Source organism: Ictalurus punctatus, chromosome 18, assembly GCF_001660625.3.
Source record: "Ictalurus punctatus breed USDA103 chromosome 18, Coco_2.0, whole genome shotgun sequence".
Taxonomy (NCBI): domain Eukaryota; kingdom Metazoa; phylum Chordata; class Actinopteri; order Siluriformes; family Ictaluridae; genus Ictalurus; species Ictalurus punctatus.
Genome location: NC_030433.2, coordinates 12,730,814 through 12,742,482, shown reverse-complemented (window position 1 = coordinate 12,742,482; position 11,669 = coordinate 12,730,814). Strand labels below are relative to the sequence as shown.

At 37.8% G+C, this 11,669-nt stretch overlaps 1 protein-coding gene across 2 annotated transcripts; it reads right to left on the bottom strand.

Moving 5' to 3' along the window:
- Positions 1 to 3,557: 3,557 nt before the first annotated feature.
- Positions 3,558 to 6,692, bottom strand: plvapa (plasmalemma vesicle associated protein a). Of its 2 annotated transcripts, none has more exons than XM_017493552.3 (5): positions 6,161 to 6,692; positions 5,844 to 5,910; positions 4,978 to 5,678; positions 4,664 to 4,888; positions 3,558 to 4,534 (listed from the first exon to the last, which is right to left on the bottom strand). In XM_017493552.3, the coding sequence occupies exons 1-5, from the start codon at positions 6,557 to 6,559 to the stop codon at positions 4,379 to 4,381; spliced, it is 1,548 nt and encodes a 515-aa protein (XP_017349041.1). In that variant the 5' UTR covers positions 6,560 to 6,692; the 3' UTR covers positions 3,558 to 4,378. The 2 variants fall into 2 exon arrangements, with proteins under 2 accessions (XP_017349041.1, XP_017349042.1); XM_017493553.3 differs by having other exon boundaries at positions 4,642 to 4,888; positions 6,161 to 6,690.
- Positions 6,693 to 11,669: the final 4,977 nt, after the last annotated feature.

Here is an 11,669-nt window from a genome sequence, read left to right as displayed (position 1 = left end):
CTCGGAGGTTGTTGAGAAGATCCGCCCTCGCGGGCAGCCATGGACGCAGGCTGCAGAGGACTTCCTGTCTCCAAAATGTGATTGGAGTAAAATTCTCAAGTAATTTTCAGATGGTGTACGTAGAACTCAAAACATTGATCAAATTGATTGAAAAATTTATAAAAGGTTAAACTTATAGCAGTGCTAGTCTATTGAATGAGGAATAAATATGTACAGGAAATTATTTGAGGTGGAGATATCTATAAAATATCTATTTCTTTTTCTCTTTATCTTTTTGGGTAAAAAAAAAACAAACCTTTGTAAGGCTGTCTGCTACCAAACCCCGTTCATGATAAAGTGTTATGAGCTTTGCCTTTTTTTGTTGATCTTTTGGCACTGATGTTGACTGTCTCTTCATTTCCGCATATTGTGTCAGTCTCCTTTCACCTCTTTCATCGATGCATCATTTTTAGCACTGACCAGGCGTTGGCTAAAGGACTGCTGGGCGGTGGACCATTTCACAGACACACCGAGCTGCTGACCTTTAAGCAGCATTGTAATTCTTGGCACACATCAATGCACATCTTGGTACCTACTATATCCTTTTCAAACCTTTCAAACTTCTTGCCTATTCTCCTTCATAAATGCCATCTAAAGTCTTTAAAGGTGTTTGATCCATTACTTTTACTTCCATTACTCTGATTAATGTGGACTTGACTGGCTCACAGTTTTCACCTGGATTAGACTATAGTATATACTCACCATCCACTTTATTTCTTATTACATTCATACATTCAATTTTCTGATCAGCCAATCATATTGCAGCAGCTAAATGCATAAAATCATTCAGATACAGGTCAAGAGCTTCCTTTCATGTTCACAAACATCATAACAGCGTAAGAAAATGTGTTCTCGGTGACTTTGATTGTGACATGGTTGTTGATGCTGGACAGACTGATTTCCTTGAATGTTCAAGCACAACAATCTCTAGAGTTTACATAGAATAGGAGAAAAAATATCCAGTGAGCGGCAGGTCTACAGGCAGAAATGCCTTGTTCATGAGAGAGGTCAGAGGAGTACATCCAGACAGGTCGAAGCTGAAAAGAAAGCTACTATGACTAAAATAACTATTCTTTACAACTGTGTTGAGCAGAAAAGCATCTCAAAAGACACATATGTCGAACCTTGAGGCAGATGGGCCAAAATAGCAGATCATTTAAGCCAAGAATAGGACTCACTGAAACGGGACAGCTGAAGATTGGAAAAGCTCTTTTCCAACAAACTTTTCATTATTTTATGCATTGCGCTGCTGACACGTGATTGTCTGATTGGATAATTGCATGCATAAATACAGGGCTTCCTATTAAACCATTAGTGTATATACTTTGATTAATGCTTTGGGTTTTAGAGCATGAGTGGTTTATTATCCATCCACTTTCCGTACCACTTATCCTTCATAGGGAGCCTGGAGCCTATCCCAGGGAACTTGGGCACAAGGTGGGGGACAAAATCACACACTATGAACAGTTTGGAAATGCCACTCTGCCAGTTAGCTTTGGACTGTGGGAGGAAACTGGAGTACATGGAGTAAACCCCCAAAGCATGGGGCGAGGCAGGAGACGAGATTCGAACCCCCAACCCCAGAGGTACAAGGCAAATGTGCAAACCACTAAGCCACCATGCCCCCGACTTGAATCTTAATTTCTCCTGAAACTGTAAAGAATGTCAATTTGCCATTACGTGACCAAATTTTTTAAATTGCATTTCTTTTTTAGATATGTCCAAGTTCCTAGTGCAGATTTACATCAAATCTAAGCTCAAGCGTCAATCAAAACCACTTGTGTGTCTTAATCTTTCCGAGTTCCTGAGTTTTTGAAATTTGCAGCATACTGATCAACCTTAATTCACTGTAGACTCACAGCTAAAAAATCAGCTGCACAACATTGCATTTATGGGTAAAAAATGGATAATAGTAGTAATAGTAGTAGTAGCAGCAGCTTAATTGTACCAGTGACAAAGATATCTATATGAATTAAGGAGATATTTACATGAGTTTATTTATAAATTGTTTTCTGTCATTATTTTTGGAGATGAACAAAAGGTTTTGACCTCTTAATGTCTTCACCGTGGGGTCCTGATGGCCCCACGACATAGGAAGTGCAATTAGCGTTGAGGGGATCATGAGAGAACATGAATAACAGTGGACCAAGTTTCATAACCAATTAGACTAGGAAGGAGGTTGTAATAATAAGCACCAATCCCTTCCTGTAAAAGGGGGAGAAGATATGTTAGACATATTAATTTTTTTTTCAGGTTTTCAGGCTCTGGCTTGGTTGAGCTTCCAAAATACAATTTTCATTTGAAACCTGAACAATATATAGACCTGCAGTCTAATGGTGCATGTCAAAACATGACATTTGATGTAACTTGCACTTTAAGTAAAACCTTCATTCATTTTTAATATTAAATGAATAAAGAAAATCAGTTTCTTGTGTTACATCCTCAAGCTTGAACACATGACAAGGACTGCACATTTTCTGCCTGCTGAAATCTATAATGCCAGTAAATAAACAAAAGATTTTGCCAAGGACTTATTGTTCAGATGTCACAGATGCTAACTTTACGAGCATCTCTCAGAGTAAGCAGGCCTAAGTGGAAGTCACTTATGCTAAACAAAGGATATCCTTTTAGCAGAACTGTGGCTTCCATTATGCAACTGCATTATTTATTAATTGGCGCCTTGTTTCTGCTCTGCTTAAGCTTTTCTGGGGTTTTTTTTATTGCGATGCTTTTGGCATTGCTTCTCACAGGAAGCAAGTCAGCATGGGAAACTGTCCTAATTGTTTTACATTCTGCACAAGTAATGCAGCTTATCAGTGCCAATGTCTCTCTGTGGACATGACGAACATTGTCTTTTGGAAAGACAGTGTGTCCTCTCAGTGGGTATATCCTGAATGAACTGCCAAAATTGAAGGTGTGTTTATTTTATTCTTCATTCTCGACCTGTTTTCATTGTTTGCGGGCTCTTATTTGAAGGAGTGCATCCATGCGGATGTATTCAAGCACATTATCTAACCTTGCTGCCAACATGGCTGAATGATAGGTCAACTTTGGCTCGAAATGGATTTCCGTTGGTTGGAGAGAGTTTTGTTTTAAAAAAATTCCAATTGACGTAAAAAAAAAAAAATAAATCACAATAGGCTGTGGTTGGCCAGAGTTATTTTAGGGGTGTTAAGAGAGATGGGTAACCCTTTAATAATACTGATAGCATGCACCTGACTTTTGTAGCATGGGTGAGTCACTGTTTCATCCACCCTTCCTATTCTGGGCCATAAACAGTCTGGCAGACAAACATTCATCTCTGCTGGGGTGGACCATTGATTTAGATTAGGTAAAGTCCCTTAAAGTGAATCACAAACTAAACTCAGTTGTTTACTGCCACATTCCTTTGACGTACATAAGATGGGATTCTTGCCATGTGCTCTCCATTGATCTGTTTCTTACAATAACCGACAATTTGATGTGAAATGCGTCATATAACGTGTAAACATCCATGCTTTTCGTGACACAGAGAAAAATGCGTTTTCATTTGTGCTTTTATTATTGTTGTATTTTTTTGTCATACATGAAGAAATACATGAACCCTGCCAAATAAGTACAAGATCACAAGTAGTCTAACTTAAAGGTTTTATAACTTTATATTGAAAGGATTCCATTCTTCCTGTCATGCAAGTCAAATACAATTTTTAACATCATAAGAATAATAGCACATCTGTAGATAATGCATTAAAATATGCACATTATAAGCCATTATTTAAGTAAGGAATAAAAACAAAACAGTGTGTGACTGGGTGTAATGCTGTTACTACCCTGAAGTTGATTATTTTCCTATAACAGTATGTCTAAAAGTGTTTAATCTATTATTGAACAACATGTAGAGCATTTTAAACTTATATAGTCATGTTATTGAACTTGTTAGTTCCTGGTTATTATGTACATTAACATAGCTATAAACAGTTGTTACCCTACCAGCATCTCATCTTTTCTTTTTCTTGTAGTTAAAAAGACAAAAAGCCCTCAACTTGTTCTCAAGAAACCAGAAAGTGTTGTCTGTTTGCTTGGTCTGTTCTGAAGACTCTCCCGTGGAGGAAGATTTACTGTTACAAAGCATTGAAAACCTGAGACTTCTTCCACAAATGTTATGTAAACATTAATAAAACTTCACCATATCAATGATTATATGCTTTCCATCAGACTCGAGATTATGACTTAGATTATGTGGAGTGCCCCCTTTACAATATGAGTTCTTATTATATAAACGACAAAGCATTAATATAAAGCTGTTATTTGATTGGTAGTTGGCACTACTGTCAGAGCTGCTATTATAGAAAAGTATTCATCACCTCCTGAAAATTCTGATTGGAGATGTCAGCAGCACTGTGGTATAAACTATTATTATATTCCATATACAAGTTTGATCTTTGCACTGGTCTCTGGTCCCTTCAGTCTGTTTTTGCATATCGTTGAAGCTCTCGCAAGTGCTGAGTGATTTGTGCTGGGACAAAAAAACAAACAAACAGAAGCATTAAAAGTGTCATACTTCCACCACAATTTGTTACAACACAAGGTGCAAAACTGAAAATTAAAAAAAAAAATTCTTACTTAACGACTGTTGGTCGCTTACTCTGGTTCCTGCTCCAAATGCGGATGTTTTGATCAAGGATGTTCCACTTGATCCTGCACTGTTAAACCCTGTCGATCCAACCAAACCTGCTCGACCAAGTTGACTAGTACCGCTTGAACCTGCATTGGCTAGTCCTAATGAATTTTGCCCAATGGTACCAAGTCCATTCATCTGTGAACTTGGCCATTGGAAAGCGGTGGACCTTCCAGCAAATTTTTGTGTTGTCTGTAAGGAAACAATGAACAGTTTGAAATTATTTACTGTTACATGAAGCATTATGAAGTATAATATGATATTTCTTGGTGTAAGCCCACCTTACAAATGGTCAAAGACGCATTGAGGTTCTTGACGTTCTCGTTAAGCATTTTAATGTCGATTTCCTTCACAGACAGTAGATTCTCTTGAAGTTCGCTATTTACACTCAGGTGTCTGACCTTCAGCAGGAGCTTCTCCGTTTCTTCGTCATACTTCAACTGAGTTTGCTTGAGAACCTTTTGGTTCTCCTCCACAGTGGCACTGAGATTCCTCTTGCACCAAGCGGCATCTTCTGTCAGTAGTTTGTTTTGTGTTTGGTATTTGGCATTCGCACCTAGAATGGACGAGACCTGACTCCCGACTTTGTCCAGATATGTCTGAAGCTTGTTCTCCACCTCTCTTGACAGGCTGCTGCAATTTACACGGATGTCTTCAAGTTTCGTGCTTTGTTTGTCACACGTCAGCTGGAAGGATTCGTGCTTCATGAACAATTCATCGACTTTTTTAAGGAACTCCCTGGTGACGTTGGGGATTCCCTGTAAGGAATTGACGAAATCCTCCTTACATGATTTCTCATAATTTTTAAGCGTTTCTTCAAGGGAGTTTTTGTTCCGCCGCAGTTCAATCACTTGCAGATGATACTGCAGTTTTTCTTTGTTGCTGTTTTCGAGGTTACGTTTCATTGTAGCCATTTGTTCGGTGAAGTTCACCTTGACAAGTTTCACTATTTCATCAGATCTCTGAAGCATAAATGCACATCCTACGAAAAAAACAAAATTCACTATGAAGCATCTTTTTTAGATTTGGACATCTAGATTACATCCAGTTAAACTGGGGTTTGGCTCACTTTGTGACATGAAAATGTAAGTCATTCATTTAAATATATTCATTTACAGAATATTAATGAAGAATGAAGATGGCTCACTCTCTGCATAAGTGCTGGGTGGACAAATGGTATTCACAACTGTCCTTTTGTCTGTCTCACACAGGTTCTGCCAAATTTAAAACACATACAGTCATAAATATGCTGTAAAAAAAATTTTTTTACAGAAAGCAAAGCATTTCTACCACAAATTTGATTAAAGATAAATTAATATTACATTTGTTGGGGTAATATTTCATGCATAATCTGACATGATGGATTAAAAGTGGAGAATAAATAATAATAATTCAGATTAGCATGTCCTCTGATTAATACACTGAATAATATTAAGGACTCATGACTAAGTAATGAATTCTTACCAATTTGGTTTGCAACAAATTTATATTAATGGATGAATTTTTTGCCAGGTCACGTAATATCTTCAAATCTTTTTCAACAGCCGTCTTGGCTGTAAGAGTGAGATTCAGTTGCTTGGTGAGGTTCTTCTCTTTGTCTTGAAGAGCTGTTTTCTCCATACTTAGTTTATTATAACTTTTCTCCAAATCCTGGACTCTCTTCTCCTCTATCGTCTGCTCCGGCTGTCCATAAACCAGAAAGAGCACCAGACTGACAATGATGAGAGACTGGATCAGCGAGGAAAAGAAGAAGATCATCTTCATGTAGTAACCACAACCTTTCTCCTCTGGTCTGTGCATTTTCTTGGCTGACCATCCCAGTTTGGCTTCTGAATAGCCACTTTTGTAGCCGGTGTTATACATGGTTACGCTGTGGTAGATGATTCAAGCTGAGGTACTTCTAACACTCAGGTGTAACACAGCTACAGTATCCAAAATCCACCTCCAGTCATAGCACTACTGAGTCTATGTCGCAGTGAGACTTCCTTAAGTTTGGGACATCGACACCTCCCTTTTCCTTAGGGCTATTTCAGATTTCCCCTGCCACCTCCCTCTTTAAATTATGTCTAGTGACAAGTACAAGAGGCAGCCCTTATAAAAGTCTTACAAACCTCACATTTATTTTGTAACTTTTTACAATTTATTATCTAAATTGCACATATATCAAAATCATAAAATTGTTGTTCATATACACTCACAGGACACTTTAATAGCAACACCTGGATCCCTGCTCATTCATGTAACTATCAGTCAATCAACCGTGCAATGCATAAACTCCTGCAGATACAAAGTTGGAAAATTATTAGATTAAATTACGTAGAAATATTAGAATAAAAATATAGGACTTAAATCCTCCTCTTACATGTTAAAATTACTGAGAAAAATCTTGTGTCGTGAGGACCCGAGTGAAGTGAGCCTGCAAGAATAGATAAGAAAAGTCCGTGTGTATGTAAAACAAACATGCCTACACACTCACACACACACACAGAGAGAGAGAGAGAGAGAGAGAGAGAGAGAGAGAGAGAGAGAGAGAGTTTTGAAAACTTTGTGTAGTTTAATAAAAACACATAAAAGAATTACTTTTTAACAATCATGGGTTTTACATAAGTTCTTGTGGGAAACATAGATTTTTTTGTCCAGGGCATCTGGGTAACTTGGGCGTATTTAGAAGCAGAGGGCTACTGGGGGTCTGTGCACCATATGATATATGCATATCTTTTCTTTATGAAAGGCACAGTAAAGTATGTTTGGGAAAAAGTATTTATCTTTTTCTTCTTAATGGGAGATCCAGGGTTCTGCCTAGAAGAACCAGGGTAGATGGTTTTGGATCATACATTTAGATGCAAGGATAACTTTAAAAGACATTAAAAATGAAACATATAAAGCACCCGCCCAGAACACAATAGAGAAAAAAGACCAAGGCCATCGATTAGGAATAGATAAGGACCACATGCACTCGTGACTCAGCAAAAGGAGAAGAGCAGATGCAGGCAACAGTTTCACTAAAATACTCAGGGGCCCATCAGAAAGATGTAAGTGAATAAGGTGTGCAGAATTGTGATAAGGGCACACACTAGAGGTACATGGATGCTTTAATTGTATATAAGACACATTGTAAACGATTGTTTTTGTTGCATGTTTCACTTTGAGTGAAGTGTGTAGCCTTGGGCCTAGCTGGGCCCAGCTGGGTTCATTCTGCTGTCTTGCTGACTGCTGATTCCTGAATAAACCTGCTTCCTCTGAATCCAGTCTCCATGAGTTCTACTATGTTATTTCTCTAAAAATACAAGTCAGATTGTTTAATTAAGTTCATAGTTTAAGTTTGTGAGCTAGCAGGGCCAGTGCAGGCTGAAGTGGCCCAAAATTTCCTGCAATAGGTCAAGAGCTTGTGTTCATATCAACCATCAGAATGGGGGAAATTGTGCCAGATTGGCTGGATTGAGTATTTTAGAAAATGCTGATCTCTTTGGATTTTCACACAAAACAGTCTCTAGAGTTAACAAAGAATGGTGTGAGAAAACAAAGAAACAAAAACACATCCAGTGACTGGTAGTTCTGTGGTCGGAGACACCTTGTTGCTAAGAGAGGTCAAAAAGGATAATGACCAGATGGGAAAGCTTTGTCTAGTCAAGTCAATTAACAACTCTTTACAGCCGTGTTGAGCAGTAAGGCATCTCAGAACACACAACACATTAGACCTTGAGGCAACAAGAGCAGAACACAACATAAGGTTTCACTCCTGTCATTCAAGAACAAGAATCGGAGGTTGCAGTCGGCACAGGCTCTCCAAACCTGGCCAGCTAGTCTAGTTTCACTGCGGCATGATTATATGCATTGTGCTGATTGGATAATTGCATGAACCAATAGGTATACTGGTGTTCCTATTAAAGTGGGCGAAACAAGTTAGTTCCTGTTATCACTTACATTATACCAGCTACAATTATAGCAGTCATTCCCTCACCAGCCTGTCTTTTTTTTCTCACTTAAAAAGACCCAAAATGCAGCTTGTCATGTTACCAAGAAACCGCAATGCGTAAACTCCTCTATCTTAAAGACCTTTGTGTGTTACAGCTTTACCTCTGACTGTTACAATACACTGACACCAGAGACTCCTTCTAAAAATACTAAATAAACATCTAAATGCAGAAAGCCTCACCATATCAATGATTACATGTTTTTAACGTATTTATGTGGAGCATCTGGGGGCATGGTAGCTTAGCATGTTTACCTCGTGACTCCGGGGTTTGGGGTTTTGAATCCTGCCTCCGCCCTGTGTGTGCACAGAGCTGGAATGTTCTCCCTGTGCTTCTAGGGTTTCCTCTGGGTACTCCAGTTTCCTCCACCACTGTAGGCTGTTTGGCATTTCCAAATTGTCCGTATGTGAATGGGTTTGTGAATGTGTGTGCTATTGTGCCTTCTGATGGGTTGGAACCCTGTCCAGGGTGTCCGCTGCATTGCACCCTGAGATCCCTGTGATAGGCTCCAAGCTTCCCCACGACCCTGTGTAGGATAAACGGTACAGAAATTAGACGGACGTGGAGCATCCGCCATACAAGTCCCTGTGTTCTGTAATCTTTTATTATGGAAACAATAACGTATTAGAAGAAGGGCATTAATATAAACCTTGCAGCCAGAAGTATATCTGGAGCATTCAACAGCTCTGTGGGATAAGTAATATCACTTAACTGTCATTCTTTACATGTAAGGAAATACAGTTTGCAATTGCTGATGTTTAGAGTGAAGGAATATAAAACTGCAGTGATGTGTGGAAAGTTGGCAGGTGAAAGTGAATTTCTGTCCCATGTGGAGGATGTGATATTGGTCCCGAAGGCCATTCATGCTGGTTTACTCTAGCTCGTTGTACGTCCTGGCCTTTACAACAGCATCTCATTTGTTTTGTTGAAACCATGGCAGCCGCTTCCTCTTTCTCAGAAGAATACGACCAAGAATGATTCAAGGCGGTGGGTCTCAAAAGGCTTTGCCCTTTCAGTGACCTTTAAATCCAAGTCATTCTTTAGCAGACTAGAATTTTAGAAAACTGCTGGTGTGAGGAAATAAAAGATGTGATTTTATGTTAGAGAAAGAGTATCCCCATTGCAAGAGTATTACCCGTTTACTGCGGAGTATGAGATATACAACATAAAAAGATCATAAATCAAGCTGGAGTTCATGAGTGCAAAAATAAAATGAGGGTAAAGAGTGCATGTGTGGAGTTATGAGCAACAGTCACACAACATTACATGAATCCAAGAGGCTCGTTGTATGAAATAAATATAACTGATTTGTGTGTCAAGCCCTGATGTACTAAACTATAGTACTGGAATAATAATAATATTACTATCATAATAACATGTAATACATGGTGCCACTATAACCGCATATCCAGTGATAAAAGCAATTTCTTTTTTATTTTTTCTTTCTTTTTTTAGAATAAATTAATCTATGATTCATACATTGTTTAGACACTACAACATAATTAATCTTCCTCAGTATTGCTTTCTTTCAGGACACACGTATCCAGTAGGCTTGTAAACAGAATCAATGTAAATCTCAGGTGCCAGTAAGCCGACAGGATGGAAATGTAAAAGTAAACATCCTTTAGATCTACTGTCTCAGTGAAGTGTTTTTACCAACAGGGAACACCTTGAAACCTTGGCTCATGTAAGCAAAAGGCGTGCCGATTATGTCACAGGTTTGGACAACTAATATTATTAATAGTATTTATTAACTTGAGGTTTTGTAACATAAGATACACAGGGGTTCAGTTATGATTGAGGAGATGGGGGAGTGCTACTTCTTTTGTTTTTGTTAACAGTGTGGAAACATTATTAGGTTTATATGTTGTTTATAAGGTGTACTCAGTATTTCATGGTTTCATAGAATATGCAGCCCATCTGCCTCAACATTTGACATGTTCTACTTGCTGAAATGCTTTTCTGCACACTGCAATTGTAAAGATGTAACTCAAAGGTTAATTGAGGTACACAATTTTTTTAATTATTTTTTTTTAATTATTTTTTTTTTTTGCTTTTCTCACCATTCTGTGGGGTGAAACTGTAGAGAAAGTTCTGTCCCAGGAGATCAACAGTTTCAAAACAAAACCAACAACCATACCACGATCACTGAAATCACATTTTAACTGAAGCTGTAGACTTGTATCTGCATGAGTTTATGTATTGCGCCTTTGCCACATTATTGGCTGACTGGATAACTGCATTGTATTTTTATATTGCTCCTAAACTCTGGAATATATAAGGAAGACAGGTTCTGTAAATATTTTTAAATCCAGATTGAAGACCTTCCTGTTCAGACTGGCTTATTCATAGTTTCTGTCATTAAACATACAATTTGTGACCATGATCAATTGAATGACATACTTGTAGATGTTTTATGGCAGTAATAGCATTTACTGTTTATCTTCATTGTGATTCCTTTTTTGTTTTTAATGTAGAAAATTGTTCGAACCTTTATACATGTTGCTTTCTTGTTGTTTTGAACTAACAACACTATTTTTAAAGTCTAGTCAGCATGCTAGCCCATTAAATGATTTACAGTTCAGTTCAGTTTTTAAACAAGAATGATATTTACACACCAGTTTGATATGTTTTATTTTTACACACCAGTTTCCTGCTGGGAAAAAAAACCAATAGGAAATTCATAGAAATTCTAATGGTTTCCACTACAAACACAATTAAAAACCACCAGCTAACCATTAAAACCATTACCATTATTGGACCTTAATGGTATAGACATAACATGCCACCAATAGAAGGCAACAAATACCAGTAGAGACCCACAGGGACCATTACAGTTCCATTAAAACCAATACAATTCTGATTATAATCATTGCAAATTTTATGAGGGTTTCTACTTTTTTCCAGCAGCGTTATCTTTTTAGATAATAATAGATTTATAATGAACTCTAATCCACAATAATCAACTTTTAGTTGTTGCATAGTTATTTTATTTCACT